Source organism: Schistosoma mansoni (assembly GCF_000237925.1).
Source record: "Schistosoma mansoni, WGS project CABG00000000 data, supercontig 0237, strain Puerto Rico, whole genome shotgun sequence".
In the NCBI taxonomy this organism is placed as follows: domain Eukaryota; kingdom Metazoa; phylum Platyhelminthes; class Trematoda; order Strigeidida; family Schistosomatidae; genus Schistosoma; species Schistosoma mansoni.
Window position 1 is genome coordinate 177508 of NW_017386101.1, and position 17612 is coordinate 195119.

General features: G+C 32.4%; 1 protein-coding gene across 1 annotated transcript in view; it reads left to right on the top strand.

Moving 5' to 3' along the window:
• The window catches only part of Smp_144450 (apobec-1 complementation factor-related), a gene marked incomplete at its 5' end in the record, with an annotated part of 33848 nt that extends 16933 nt beyond the window's left edge, over positions 1 to 16915 (top strand). Inside the window, 3 exons of the mRNA XM_018791220.1 lie at positions 4381 to 4422; positions 10340 to 10469; positions 15588 to 16915. Coding sequence (XP_018647346.1) covers positions 4381 to 4422; positions 10340 to 10469; positions 15588 to 16375 — 960 coding nt within the window. The 3' untranslated portion in view covers positions 16376 to 16915. The remainder of the gene's footprint in view (positions 1 to 4380; positions 4423 to 10339; positions 10470 to 15587) is intronic.
• Positions 16916 to 17612: the final 697 nt, after the last annotated feature.

Consider the following 17612-nt stretch of genomic DNA (forward strand, 5'->3'; position numbering starts at 1 on the left):
CCACTCAGCTACTGAGTCCTGATAGCCATTTGCTTGTGTAATGGAGTTAAGTTTGAATTCACCTGGTAGTGTTTGTTTAAACCCTGCTCGTTGATGTTTAGGACTGCACTTGGTCAGTCTCTTGTTGGCATGTGTTCATACAGTGAATTAAGGCTATATCGAGGCAATACGCATAGTATGTACATATACCAATAAGAGACTTACTAGTTGCAGTCCTGAACATCAATGGGATGATTCAAACAAACATTATCAAGTGAATTTAATGATATGAATGTTAGAAAAATAATAATAATCTGCACACTGACCAAATTCTGCAATTGACTCATGATCTCAATTATATAAGATTATTAAGAACTGTGTCCATTGCATACCTTGTCACTTCAAGTTTGTACACGTTTTCCAAATTGTTAGACATCTGTCTATTACAAGAATAACAACAAAATAATAATTATACTTTTGAATCTGATGAAGTATCTAGTTACGGTCCGAATTATAAACAATATTTGAGATAAATTTTATTCGATCAGATGAGAAGTGTTATGTAAAGTTTAAAAGTAACTTTGGTTTTGTTAATAAAGTTAACATCTTATTTTTGTCTAAACATATCATTTAACGAAAACCAGCCATTAACATCACTTCAATATTTCACACCTCCGTCTGATAATAGATGAAACTTCAGTTAAGTTTAATTAGTTATATTTTTCACAAGGGTTTTTTTTGTGGAGATTTAGTATTTGCACAGTTGAAAGCATGCGTCGATTGAAGCTAGACTACAAGGGAAAACCTGGAAGCAATGGACGTCCGAGTAGATAATACGATGGCGTTTGGAGCAGAAGGTACTGGGTTTGAGTCCCAGAGTGAACATCAACTCTGAGATCCAGCTGACGAGTCCCAAATGGAACGAAACGCGCGTCAAACTGGATTCGACTGCTAGCCACTATCCATCTTCGCTTACAATACTTGATCAGAGTAGTTCAGCATCATAGGATTCCACGAAAGTACCCACCAAAGACAATAGAAGATAATTTAACAATATAGCGTATTGATTGAAGTCACACTTATTCACCATTGGATCCTAGTTTGATGGTCTAAAGGTTAAGTGTTTGTGAGTGAAACTAATGGTCCCAGATTTGACTTTCGTTGACAGACTCATGGATGGGATTTACCGAGGAGTCCCATACTAATACCCAACAACTATTTAAAGCATCCAGATTTTCAATGATGTTTTGAATTGAATTGGCCAATGATCTCATTAATTAATATATCGTTAAGCAGTAGTACTTTACCAAACATTAAATCATCACATTAAACATGTTTAACTCACCATTTTTTCGTATATTTTCTTTTATATCTCTAATTCCATTTTTCTATCTTGTGAATAATTTGAGGCAAGGCTAAACATCAATGGCGTTTATACGATCAGTTAGTAAGTTTATCATGAAACAAACATTAAAAAAAGGTGTATGTAGTTAAAAATGAATCATGGTAACAAGACCAAGTAGTCATGCATATATATATCACAAAGATCGATCAACCAATATCAGTCTAAAACGACTCAGTCAAATTATTAACCAAATTGCTTATCATAAAACAATTATATCCTAATTATTACTAATAAATTCCCGCTACACCTATAATTTCCAATTCCTATCACTTTTTTTTGTTTGAATTAACCAATTTAGAAATGATTTCTAATTCCGCTATTTTAAATGCTCTATCTATGAGATTGATAAGATTTTGCGCTATTCGCCTATTTATGTAAAGTTATATATATAGAACTAATCATATTTTTTATGGTGTAATCGTAAATAATTTTGTTTTTCATAAAAATTGCAATATATTACTAACAATTACATATTAGCGACTTGATTTTGAGAATAAAAATAACAAATAAATGAAGGAAGATATTGACAATTATCATTCTCTTTCTTGAATTGGATACAAGTAGTGATTACATTTATAGTAATAATAGTTATGTGTTATTGAATTGATGTGTTCCACAATAATTTGATGCGCATTGCTGAAGAGTCCCATAATAGAATGAAACAGACGTCAAGCAGTGCCTCTAGGTTTTCCATGAAGGTCTAACTTCAATTGATTGGTGATCTCAACTAATAAAATTGATATGTAATCATTTAAATCAACAATTTGCTTTCAATTTAACAAACTGGGCAGTATTAATAAATTTTCTATAAACAGTTTAGCTTTGAGATGAATTCGCCAAACCTATACTAGATACTGGGGATTCTTTGTGGAAATTTTTTAGTGTTTTTTATGTATAGTTGAAATCATGTGTTGGGATCGTGGATGCGCACTGCTGAGGAGTCCTACAATAGGACGAAACAGCCGTTCAGTGCTTCCAAGTTTTTCATGGTTGTCTAGCTTCAATTGACTCATGAGCTCAACTGTACTAGATAAATTGAATTATATAAGTAATATTTATTGGAAATATTAAATAAGGAACACAGTTTGATTATAAATGAGGCAGAAAAAAGCTCAACAATAAAGATGCTCTTATTATTCATAGAAATGATCGTTTTTTTTTTGTATCATTTATATTGATTTCATAAAATATTACACAATATGTATCTTTTCCAAGTGTTAGTTAATTAGATAAGTTAAGATACGTCATAAGAAAATCTACCATTGAAACTTAGACTTATTTCCAATAATGGTATGCCGTACAAATGTTCCTTGGAGAACTTTACGTGTATCTTGCTTACAATGTTTAAAATTTTGCACTTACAACATATCTTCCATATCATGTTTAGTGTAATAGCAATAAATTAATTAGTAATTCAAATATCTATTTATTGTCATATAGAGGTATTTTGTTCTCTAAATTTAAAGTAACATTTACAATAACAGTGGTCTATGTTACATTACATATATATATGTATACTTATGATGTAACGATTAGCTAATCATATGCTCACTAGTGACTGACTTCAAGAGATAATTACTGGAGTTCTAGTGAGAATCAGTGATCAGTGGAGTTAAAACCACGTCTATTGTGAGATAGGAACTCACTGAAGACAATTGATAAACTGTTGCTCAGCTCTGTGGATTGGTTGAAATAAGACATTAACACCATCGGATGCCGACTCAGTGGTCTATGTTGGTTAAGCGCTCACGTACGAGACTGTTAGGTCCTGCGTTCGAGTCTCGCGAGTCGAGATTATGGATACCCACTACTGAGGAGTCCCACAATAGGATGAGTTGGTCGTCGAACAGATCCTCTGGGTTTTTCTTGGTGGTCTACCTTTAATTGACTCATGATTTCAACTATGAAGATTAGCTAATTGATGCATTCAATTCTTAAGTATTGTATTTCAAGATCAAACCTTGATTCACTCATTCACTTACCCGTATTTGAATTGCTATGCAGTATCTGCAACCTTCACAAAATTAAATTTAATTAAATAAAAACAGCATAGAAGATATGTCAAATTATTTTAAATTCTGTATACTGATATTTCATTAAATAATTTCTATAACGTAATCATTATATGGTCACTTTATATATATACAAGAATTACTATATATATTATGATTAATAAGTCAAGAAACTTGATCACATGAACAATACTACACTCATTTATAAAACACACGTCGGAAATTTAATCCCTTTTCACCAACTGATGATTCGTTTTTATCTTTTTGTTGTTGTGGGTTTTTTTTTAATATCTAATTTTTTTTGATAAAACCTAATCATGACTGAATCTAATAATAGTTTGATCTTCTTGTTGTTGTTGAAAACACGGTTTGATTACCGTAAATTGTGTGTGTGTATGTATGTATGATTACGCTATGAACAGTAAAAGATAATCAACTCATAATTACTAATTTCTAACTAGTCAGTTAATGCAATATGTATATTACTTTCTAATTCACAAGTTTATTTATATGATATACCGAATGTTTCCTTTTTTTCTTCTTTGATTATTAATGCACAGTAACATTTCTTCTTCTTGTTCTTCTTGTTCTTCTTCTTTTTGTTCTTCCTTTTCTTCTTGTTCTTCTTCCTTTTTTCTTCTTCTTATTCCTCTTGTTCTTCTTCTTTTTCTTCCTCTTTAATTTTTTCTATTTCTTTAACGAAACCAACAAATTAGTTCACCTTCTATTTAAGGCTATTTTTACTAATCATGTACGAATATATTTAAATAAAAATGAAGATTGGCTAGAAGATAATATCTGCTTAATTCTAATTCTAATCATTAATGTTTTTTTTCTTTTTGCCCATAGAAACAAAATCACTAATCAATTTTTTATTTTTGAAATGATTCATTTCCTTAATTGTAACAAAAAAAAACAAAAAAACGAAAAAAAACATCTTTTTATTATTTTCAATAATTATCACTTTTTTTCTTCTTATCTTAGAAATTACAACAACGTCAGTTGAATCCGTTGGCTCTTTTAGAGGTTGGTCTTAATTCATATAAATGTGTACTTCACTAAAGAAAACAAAACAAAATATGTATACATTTTTTGATTAGTTCATATCTAATTGTATGAATTTATGTATGCTTACCCCTAAGAACGTAATTGTTTGTACACTATGTTTGCTTCTTCTTTTTTATTCTTATCATAATCTGAAGGGGTTTTGTGGAGATATCAGTATTTTCATAATTGAAATCATGGGTCAATTGAAGGTAGGTACCTGGTAGGTCCTGGGCTCGAATCTTGCGAGTGAGGGATTGTGGATGCGCACTGCTGAGGAGTCCCATAATAGGACAAAACGGTCGTCCAGTGCTTCCAGGTTTTCCATGTGGATCTAGCTTTAATTGACTCATGATTTGAATTATCATAATCTGTTTATTTCAATATGTGAAATCTAAATTAATGCTAAATGTAATATGCCTAGCCTTCTCATATGCATGTATAGAATATTTTTTTAGATTACTGGTCAGGTCAACATTCTATAGACACCTCTTTTTTTTCTAATTTTAGAATTTAAATGATCTATGTTTACGTGATGGTCTTGGTTCTCCGATATGTAGTGCAATACCAGTTGATTTCATTGATTCAAATACAGGAAATAAGGTTCAATTGTATGTTGGACAGGTAAGCATTAATACAAGTCGTTAGATTTACTTTGTCGCACTTATTTTTTCATTAAGATAACCAACTAATTCATGTTCATGGGATTAGGTAACAGTTTATTCAGTAAGTCAAGAATCATTTAGGCGCATTTCTATCCATTTAAACGTAAACTTTTTTAAAGGAGTAGTTTATGATAATCCTTAACTACGGAGAATAAAGTGGTCAAGAGAATTTTCCATTTCACAAATCTAAATGTTTCATCAGCTTTGCTGGGTTGACGACCGAGTAAATTTTGTCATAATAACAAATTTTTCATTTGGTTTCAGTTAATACATAAGACTCTAGCGAAATCCTCGTCTAATTACCAAAAGATTAGTATTCTGAACAACCGTTCATTATATAGCGTTCTACGTTTAGATAAAATAAACTCTGAAAGTTAAAGGCATGTGTAAATGGAAATTATTTCATCATAGGCATCTTCAGAGTATTAATCCAATATGATAGCCTAACGGACTTAATAATATAATGGTTAAGGGTAAAATTTCAGTTAGATCTGAAGCAACAAATTATTATTAGTTCATATGGCTGATCTATTTGTTACCCATCCGCAGTTGGCTAATATCCAGTTAGTCATGAAGAACACTAAGAACGAACAGTAAATGCATGTTATTACCTTATAATGTGATCGATTTATCTTAGCCCGGCATTAAGACATAGATTTTAATGTTTATATTAAATAAATATGGACTTTAGTCGTTACCTAAAATGGATACCAGTTTTAAAGATTTATCCGCTCTTTACCTCTCACAAAAGCTGAAATTTAGTAAAGATACATACTTTTCTTTTTCTTTGGGGGAGGGCAGTGGAATTTTATCATTTAACCAAAATTCATTTATTTATTATTCATTATTTTTCCCTCACTAGCTATTCTTTTTCTTTTTTCAATGTTTACTCTTATTACGTTGAAATATAAATGAACAATATGAGGTCATATCCATTTCATGATCTATGAACTAAATAATTAAAGTGATTTTTCTAAAAAAAGGTTTTCAAAACTTATACACAAATAATTGTCAGAAGGAGTTTTGCGGATATTATATTAATTTTGATAGTTGAGATCATGAATCAATTGAAGCTAGACAACCATGAAAAACCTGGAAACACTGAACGTCTGTTTCATCCTATTATGGGACTCCTTGTGGATTGATTGAAGTTAGACATTAACATCGTTGGATGCCAGACGGCTCAGTGGTCTAGTGGTTAAGCGCTCGCGAGGCGGGATCGTGGATGGCACTGTTGAAGAGTCCTATAAAAGGATGAAACGGCCCTCTAGTGCTTCCAGGTTTTCCATGGTGGTCTAACTTCAATTGATTCATGATCTCAATTATCAAAATAATTATCATTGAAAAATTACAGTTTTTCAATTCAGTTAATTAATTTTTTTGGATAAATAATATTGATCTTGTTATTTATTATTATGATATTTTTCAAATCGGTTAATCCATTAGGAGTTTATTTTTTTTCATTATTACTCCATTTATAACCGAAAATTGAAAATGTTCTCTCAATTATTATTATTCATCAATGTGATCAAGGGTCAATCATACATTATTATATACAGTACAATGTAATTAATATAAATATGTATATAATATGACTGAATGAAAAATATTATTGATTTTTGTTTCCGTTAATAAACTTATATAATATACATATTAATATGGAAACTAAGTTAAATATTTTCAATTCAGCTTTATTATTTATATAGAAAGTTTAAACAAAATGAGATAAATAGGACAGATGATATTATGAGCAAAGATGGATAGTGGCTAGCAGTGGAATCTAGTTTGACGTGCATTCCTTCCTATTTGGGACTCTCCAGCTGGATATACCAGTTCCAGTCCTAAACATCAATGGGAAGATTCAAACAAACAATACTAGGTAAATTTAAACTTTACCCCATTGCACAAGCAAGCGGCTATCAGGACTCATTAGGTGAGTGGATAACGCGATGGCGTTTGAGGCGAAAGGTACTGGGTTCGAGTCCTAGAGTGAACATCAACTCTGAGATGCAGGTACATCCAGCTGACAAGTCCGAAATAGGACGAAACGTGCGTCGTAGATCTCACTGCTAGCCACTACCCATCTTTGCTTATAATGCTTGTGAATTAAGGCTATATCGAGGCAATACGCACAGTATGCACATATGGTCAATAAGAGACTGATCAGTTGCAGTCCTAAACATCAATGGGAAGATTCAAACAAGCAATACTAAGTGAATTTAGGAGAGATGATAGATTGTTCTTTTTTTGTGTTTTTTCGATCGAATTGTTTATCAATATTCATTTCGAGTAATTCATACATACTGTGGTGAACAAGAACACGGATGTGGACAATCAAATGTAGTTAACACGAAAATTACATACTATCCCACTAAATTCTGATAACCATACAGTCAATACCTTGAGTATTGTTTGTTTGAATCTTCCCATCGATTTGTTAGTACTGCAACTGGTCAGTCTCTAATTGGCATATGTGCATACTGTGCGTACAGTCAATAGTTAATTAGCAAAATAACAATTAATTGTCTCAATCTTAACTGTTCCTACTGCAAATATCAGTCTATATTCTCTTATTTCATTGTTCATACATTTTCGTACCGATTGTGCTTCATTCCTGTTTTTTCCTTATCGATCTTTTGCCAAAATACATTCTATGCCTGACCATCACCATATACTACTTATGTGGATATAAGTAGACCACACCACACTCGTTCCCCCTTTAAAGCATGCATACATAGTAGAATATAAGTAATTAGTGAAAGATGAAAACTGATTAAAACATGATTTATACATTGTTTATTAAAATATTTTAATACATTTTGAATAAACAAATTCATTGAAAATAAAACGAAAAACAAAAATCACTGAAAGTTAAAGAATTAGATTATCATGTTTTTTCAAAGATTAAGCAAATAATATTCGAATGATAATTATTCACTTTATATTGTTTACTTGAATCTTACCACTAATGTTTAGGACTTTAATTGATAAGTCTATTATAGACATGTGTGAATACTGCACGTATTGCCCCGATATTGACTTGATTCACAAGTATTATAAGCAAAGATGGGTAGTGGCTAGCAGTGGAATCCAGTTTGACGCGCGTTTAGTCCTATTCGGGACTCGTCAGCTTGATGTCTCAAATAGGACGAAACCTGCGTCAAACTGGATTTCACTGCTAGCTACTACCTACCTTTGCTTGGTAATTATTATTAAAACCATTAACAAGAAAGAATAACACCGACTAGATTATAGGATAAGAAAAGCGCGAAGGTAGAAACATAATTAGTTGACTAGAGTACCTTCCAGGATTATATATTTCATCTAATTTAATGTAAATTAGTCAACTTTAAATGATGATTTATAAACCAATGAATGATCACTTCGTTATATGCAACTGGAGTTATCGTTAAAGACTGTAAGAGTAAGGGATAAGAAGTACGTTTACTATTTGCAAAATGTCCAGAAATTGTCTCAGACTTCATTGTTCCTTCATTTTCATACCAATCACTTTGGTTCTCTTCTCTTTGATCTTCTCAACCTTTAACCGCTGGACATTCCTTTTTCAATTGGTGATATATACTACTTATATTTGTCGACATCAGTAAAACGCACCACAATACATACAGAATTCGAGAAACAGTATAACTTGTATTTTAACAATAATTGTCAGTCAACTTCTAAATTTAACTATTCCGAGAAATTTATTTCAATATATCTTTCTTAACCATATAATCTTCAATTGTTTAATTGTTTACACTGAGTAAAGAATTTCCCCTTAAAAATTTCTTACCTACTTACTTACGCCTGTTACCCCTCGTCGAGGAGCATAGGCCACCCACCAGCATTCTCCATCCAACTCGGTCCTGAGCCTTCCTTTCCAGTTCTTTCCAGTTAACATTCATCCTTTTAATATCTGCTTCTGTTCCCCGGCGTAATGTGTTCTTTGGCGTTCCTCTTTTCCGCTTCCCTTCAGGATTCCAAGTTAGCGACTGCCTTGTAATGCACATTGGTGATTTCCTTAATGTATATCTGATCCACTTCCAACGTCTTTTCCTGATTTCCTCTTCAGCTGGAAGCTGGTTTGTCCTCTCCCATAAAACGCTGTTGCTGATAGTATCCGGCCAATGGATGTTGAGTATTTTGCATAGACAACTGTTTATAAATACTTGTACCTTCCTGATGATGGCCGTAGTAGTTCTCCACGTTTCAGCTCCGTACAGTAGTACTGTCTTGACGTTCGTATTGAAGATTCTGACTTTGAAATTAGTTGACAGTTGTTTTGAGTTCCATATGTTCTTCAATTGTAGAAATGCTGCTCTTGCTTGCCAATCCTCGCCTTTACATATGCATCCGATCCTCCTTGTTTATCAACGATGCTTCCCAGGTACGTGAATGTTTCCACCTCTTCCAGAGTTTCGCCATCAAGTTCGATTGGGTTGGTGTTCTCCTTGTTGCATTTGAGAATCTTGCTTTTTCCTTTGTGAATGTGGAGGCCTATCGATGCAGAGGCTGCTGCTACATTTGCTGTCTTCATCTTAAGAATTTGAATATTCCTAAAAATTTCACTTGTTGAAAATTAAAATTGGGTCAGAATATTGGTCCGGAGAAGTTTGTACTCTATTCGTGATGCCTTATACTGATAAGATTTCAGATTTTGTGTTTTATGAAATTCGCCGACAGAATACTTCAAAATTAAATTTTCTAACGTCGAAAAGAGTAACTTCATCAAAATAAAGGGAATGTTTATATTATTGCTAGTAAGGCTTCAATTATTTCGTTCTTTATATGCTTAACTGAATTATGATTAGTTTTATTTCACAAGTGAGTGGCTATCTGAACTTATCAACTAAGTGGATAAACCGTTATACATTTGAAGCGAAATGTTCTGTGTTCGAGATCCTGTGTGGATATCGACGCCGGAATGCAAGGACATCTAGAAGATGAACATCAAATAGAATGAAACTTGCATCCTGGATTCCACTACTATTCATAAATCTATCTTTCCTATAGAGAGAGAATATCGGTGGGCTCTTTTTAACTCTTCTACAATTCTACTACTATCTTATAATATAGTCAGTGGATTTTTCGACAATAATTTTGTTTAAGCAAATAAGAAATTTAAACGCAAGAGAAACACTTGAATGACATCAATTTGACTAGTGTATACGTTTGTGTTTGCTTGTTAATAAACTGAACCTTAATGTGTATTTGGTATTTTTTCATTATATCAGGTTTATATTCCAAAATTGCAATTCCGATGCAACACAAGTCGGTATTATTTAACATCAACTGAGGCTAAACTGGGTGCTTCTGAAATAGCTATTCAAAGTCTTCCATTTAATCCTTTCAGCTTGAATGAAGGTAAACAGTATTACTAATAAAATGCTTATCTTTGCGTTTCTTTTTCAAGTAAATCATTATCAATTTTTCAGTAAAATGAAATTAATCACTAATGGTCAAACAATCTACACATAATATTGATTTTACAAAATAGCTTATTATTTATTTATTTATTTGAACACATAAATATTGGTACAAAGGGGCACCAGATATATATGCGCCACACAAATCTCATTCGATTTGTGTGAGGGCTGTGATACTGCCTAGAAACCCAAACAAAAGCAGGTGGTTTTCTTAGGGGGCCATATCCGGAGCCTTCGACCTAAAGATCTGATCCACAAAGCAGTGGAGCATCGTAAGGAGATGCAATCCGATGGTAGCCGGTGATCAACGATTGATTCATACGCCATTTGTTCTCTCAGGATACTGGAGCCCATGTGCACCATTGGTTTGGAATCAGGGATTTCCAAATCCCCTAGGTGGACTTTCCGTGTCCACCAACCCGGTTAAAGCACCGAACATTCACTTTTTGTCCTCTCGATTTCGTAAACAACAGTAATGACACGAGAAGGTAGTGAGTAGGACTTCTCTGGCAGAGGCTATATACGTGTGACCATGTGAAAGCATTTGGAGAGGGAGAACAGACTCTCCCAACTGTCGGCCGTACCAGGGCATTTGTGGACTAACAAGTTATATATAAATGCACTACCATACATTGGCATTGAATTTGAACCTAGTTTCCAAATTATTTACGTCACATGGTCGAAGTCAATTTAGAAGAAATGAACAGTAGTTCTTTCTAAGTAATGCTTCTCTATACAGAATAGTCTACCTCATCTAACTGTTTAATCAAAGTCTCTGCATTCAAACTATAAAATATCTAGTGATATGGAAAATATTCATTTAAACAGCTAACTGACATTTCAGTGAACGAGGACTTGGCGGGGAGAACCAATTTATCATTTAACGCAAAATTACAAATTGTCTTCATAAAATATGAAAATCATACATTAAATACTTCATCTACACTTCTTCTATCAATTGTCTCACACAAAAATTCATCGTTGCTTCATTACAGTCTTCAATTTGATCTTCTCAACCTTCTCCTGACAGGCATTCCACTTCCAATTGGTGTTTTATACAAATTATATCTGTCAACATACGTAACATACACTACATGATGATCCACTTATTTTATACACTAATAAGTTGACCATTTGATGCTATAGATTATATTTTCGTTTGTAGTTTAAATTTTTCATTTTAGTCAATAAATTTAGCATGAATCTCCCCTAATATAGAAGCAATTCTAGTTTATTTAGTGTTAAAAAGTATGACACCTTAGCATACAACACCATATTGTTTGGGTTAAGTATCCAATAATAAGTTCTAGATTGATGATGACGTGTTTCAATTAAGAGGATAAACGTTTTTCACCAATTCAGTGAAGATAAACACCAGTTGGGATAATCAAATGCATTTCAACACAAGATTACAGAATATCCCAGTAAAATCTGAGAACCAAACAGTAAATACATAATTTACATGATATCAATCAAACTTGACCATTCTTTTGCAAATGTCAATCAGTCGTCTCAGACTTCACTGTTTCTTGATATCTATATCATCAATTTCTTACTGTTTCTGTTCTCCCCGTCTCGATGTTCTTAATCTTCTGCTGCCAGATGTTCTATTCCTGATTAATGATATATACTACTTATATCGACATAAGTAGCAGACACCACAATATCATCATAAATAAAACTAGATTTTATGTTTCTCTGTTATCATCAGTTAGCATAACTATTCAACTCGAGTAAGACTGAATCTGAATAATTAAAGTTCACAATCAAAAATATTACAATTTAATCCAGTAATAGTTTGTACCATAAAATTATAAGCATATGCATTAGATCTTTAAAGAAAATACATTTTGTTTTACGTCAATAAACTTCGACTTTAATCTAAAACAAAATGTATCTGTTTCACTGAACATTGATCAAGTATGGTCCAGTATTACTTTATACTTCTAATGATTGTATACAATAATTGGGTTTAAGCTTGAAGGAAGCGAAAAAATTGTTGATAGACAAAGATAGACGAATTCCAAACCACGCCACTGACTATTCAGAAAATAGAAGAAACCTATGAGATTTAGCGTGCTGCAAAACTGTAAGGATAAATGATCCTACTCTTTTAGTTAGTTGAGTTAGTTAACGTCAGTAATGATACTCATTTATTATCCGAAGCGTGGTCAATAACAAAATGATCAAAGACTAATATACGTAACTGTTTACGATACTGAGTTCCATCAGCACTGTAAAACAACTTAGTATACGATAATGTGAAGGGGTTTTGTGGAGATTTCAGTAATTCTGTAGTTGAAAGCATGAGTCAATTGAAGCCAGACCACCAAAAGAAACCTGGAAGCACTGGATGGCCGTTTCGTCCTATTATGGGACTCCTCAGCAGTGCGATTCCACGATCGCGCCTCGCGATGTTCTAACCCAGGACCTACCAGTCTCGCGCCAGAGATAGGAACTCACTGAAGACAATTGGTGAACGGTTGCTCAAACTTCGTGGATTGGTTGAAGTTAGACAATACCACCATCGGATGCCGGTTCAGTGGTCTATCGGTGAAGTGCTCTGGCGCGAGATTAGTATACTATGTTTTTTCCAATGCTTCATTCAATTAACATTGCTTGACGGAAAGTTTCTTTTTCTAATCAAACATACAGCCGTTATTCAATAATTCCAGATAAAACTAAATTTAAATATTTTCAGGTAATTCGATATAATTCATCAAGTGAAATTCTATACTTAAGAATTATAACACATAAAATGTAAATTATGTTCACATTATAACAGTTGACTTCAATTATAGTTTACGAGTGGCATAAATTATAAAGATAATCTGGTCATTCAAAAAATAATCAGTAGGTTGTGTAATAGTTACAAGTCATTTAGTGTATTTCATTAGGATTACAAGCACCTCTTGCTCACAAGTTTCTAACACCAAGAGACCTAGGTTTACGGTTTCCCATAGACTGCCTCTAACCTCCTAGAATCAATATTTCAAAAAGTTTATATCACTTAAGTTCTATTAGCTTTAAATGGACGAATATCAGTCTAATAAGAGCTTAGTTACGTGTTGGAAATATTAATTTTGTTATCTCTGAATGTGATAATTAGTGACTTAGAACTGAATTTATCAGAGTGCCAATTCCCTCCAGATTATAGAAACATATCATGTACCTAGAATATACTATAATGATACATTACAGGTTTATCTTTCTGTGCTATCGTGTATAACATACATTTCTTATGTTAATATGTACTTTCAGACAAACAGATAGTTTCGATATAGCACAAAAACAGACATTTCATCTTCATTTTGTTAAGTTCATCAACTACGTTTCTGAAAACAGTTAAGGTGTGGTTTTCCACTTTCATTTCTTTTAAATACTTCAATTTTGCACTTTAGTTTGAATTATTCGTTATTCTGAAACTGATTTACACAGCAGTGTCTTATCATACGATTCTTAATCATTTCATTTTTCATCAAAGGAAAAACAATAATTGTAGACAGAATATATGAAATGATTTAATTCCAGTATTTTTTCCATATTCTGACAACATTTAAATCTATTTTCATGAAGCTTCCCTCGCTGTTTCATCTTCTAGTTTCCGTTGATAAGATAATCACTTATTAGATGTCGATGCTCTAAAAGTCATAAGATTAGAGATCTTACAGAATACCATGATGAAAGTTGAGACTACTTGTGAGTAGCATGCTTATATTCATAGAAATAATTGGCGTCACGGTCATTTGGTGGTGGGGTAAGTTGGGCTTTTAATCTTAATAGTGTTAGTAATAAAATCCTTCAGTTATACATTATCGAAAAATCTTATGCGGTAGTCACAATTCCGAATGGCGGATTAAATCGGAGACAGAGTGTAGATTCGGATGTCAATAATCTTTTTATGTTATATTAGCCACATTCTTCATAACAGAACGGTGGCATCAGATACTTCCTCATTAAACTGTTTGCTTTTAAGGATGTAAGGCTTCCAGAAGTCTTCAATTTTGGTAATCGAATCTAGTTCTGAATTTTTTTCAGACTTGTGTTTCATCATTTCACGGTCATTTTCAATATATCGAACCACACTTGACAATAGTGAGAGCGGTAGACTCACAGTCAAACATATTGTCTACACAACAACACCGAATACGTAAATCTGATGATATATTTTACCCTCGTAACATGTACATCATGAATAGTAATGAGTGTTTTTCTTCAAATCTTTCGTCATAAAATGTATTAGAAACCAATGAGTCAAATATATCACATGTTTTTTTTAAAATCGAATCCAAACAACTTAGATCCAACTATCTTAGTCGCGACAGCAATGAACTTAAATTCTTGTAGCCTTAGCTTATAACTTATTATATCCTGCATTTTTTTAACAGAGCCCGTTAGTCCACCACAATTACAGTCAACTTATCACACTTATCCAACTTCAAGTTCTAATTTTTTAGATCAAAATTATCTTCCACAGATAAATTCATATTTCCTAAGTTTTAAATTTTTATTTACTATAAAGTTAGGGGGTTTTTGTGGAGATTTTCAGTTATTTTTTATATATAGTTGAAATCATGAAAGAATTGAACCTAGATCACCATGGAAAACGTGGAAGTACTGGAAGGTCGTTTCGTCCTATTATGGGACTCTTCAGCAGTGCGCATCCACGACCCCACCTCACGAGATTCGAACCCACGACCTACCAGTCTCGCGTGCGAGCACTTAACCAACATAGACCACTGAGCAGGCATCCAACGGTGTTAATGTCTAACTTCAATCAATCCAGGAAATCGAGCAACCATTTCACCAATGTCTTCAGTGAGTTGATCGAATCTCGCGAGGCGGGATCATGGATGCGCACTGCTGAGGAATCCCATACTAGGACGAAACCGCCGTCCAGTGCTTCCAGGTTTTCCATGCTTGTCAAGCTTCAATTGACTCATGATTTCAACTATATACTATAAAGTTAGTTTGTTTTTCAGATGAATTGTTTAATTTATTTCATTTCATTAAAACAAAAAATAATAAATTCAATTGTATCATTTAATTATTTTAGCATTTGCAACTAGTTATACTCTGCCAATTAATCCAAATATAGTACATACGAATGCAGCATTTATGCCATTACCATTATCAAATAATATGGCAAATTCATCAACTCCATTGAATTTATTACAATCTCAAACAAATATTCTACAATTATCTGGTACAACAAATTTTCCTATAAATAATACTGGTCTAACAAATGTAACCGGTAATTTAACTAATAATAATAATAACAATGTTAATCTACAAAATGAATGTACTGCTGGAACCATAATAAATAATGCATTTGATTATTCTACACAGTTGTTTTCAACGGGCACCCTAGGAAATAATGGACTTATTAATGCAACATTTAACAATCAACCTACTTATTATTTTGATCCGAATTCCATTACAACTGCTGCTGCTGCTGCAACAGCTATGTTAGTTGGACCAAATGGATTAGGTACCATTAATAATAATGCTATACCACAAATTATTGGAATTCAACAATCATTAACTAATTGCGGTAATGAATTAGGACAAAATTGTTCATCTTCTTCTACTATTGGACAATCGGTAAACTCTTTGTCACCATTAGCAGGTTTATATAATTTTGGTTTACAAATACCATTAATTTCAACATCAGCTTTATCACAATCACAACCAACAACGAATTCAACTTCACAAACAGCAACTGTAATGAATTTATTAAATCAGTCATATACAAATCCTGTTTCTGTACTCAATGGTACTCTATCAGTTACACAATCAATGAATGAACAAAATCCACAAATAACTCTTTCTGGTACAAGTTGATCTGGTATATTATTATTCATAAATACGAAATTAGGAACTAACTTGAATGAGATTTAACGTTTTCGTAAGTTTTCAATGGAAGATATCTGGATGATACCTTTGTTTATTTGAAATGACTTCTTGAAATTCACGAACTGTATTGGTTCCAGTTGAATGGAATATTAAATTTTAATACCAAATATTTTTGCAATATATTTATTCTTTACATTTATTTTGTTATATATTCCATTATCTTCATAAAGTGGTTTACTCTTCTCTCTTCTATCTCTATTTTTTCCTCCATATTTTCCATTGAATTATCCATGTAAACTGTTTGTCTATTTCACTTGTCATTTCATCAGTAGATGAATCATTTCCAAACTGTTGTAAACGATCCAGCAAACAATAATATGGGTATGAACAAACCTTTTTGTGTTGATCATTCTTTGATACTCAATTAAGATAATATAAGCTACAACATTGGAAACTCTTAAGATACCATTGTTCTTTCATACATCTTCATTTATACAACAAAGGGTATTTTGTTTTACCTTTTTTTTTCTGTAGTCATTAGTATTTACCACAGTTGTTTCACATTACTATTATTATTATTATCAGCTTCGGAACAAAAGTTGTTTCATTTCTATATACATATACTTTTACCATCTTCTTGTGTCCTACTTTCTCTAATATAATAGTCATTATTAATATTTTAATGAAAAAAAACATCTTGTAAATCATCACCATTACTATTATTATCCATATGTTCACATTATTATTGACTAAATCATTAGTACAGTCTTAGGTATGTCAGTCAAGTCTTCATTGATAACAGTTCATCTTTGACACTATACATCTATATCTATATATATATTACAATGAATAAAATATTTGAAGGTGTCTATATGAAAAGGCAAACTGTTACCTGAATGTAATAGTACATCGTACTTAATATTTTGAATATATATAGATATTGACAATACTTATTGAATGGTGTTTTAATGATATCCACTTATTTATTTGCTTTGTTTCTTCAGTAAAAAACGTAGACAATAATAAAAAAGAAGTTATATACCTATCATCCAACTTACTTAACTCTCATCTATAATAAGTTTTTGTGTGAAATACCATCCTCATTCTTATTTATGTGGTAGAACTACTGAAAAAGGAAATTGTAAGTAGTACAGTTTTGTACAGGGCAATTGCATTTTAAGTACTTATGTATGTGTCAACAGCAACAAAACCATGGTTCATTTAC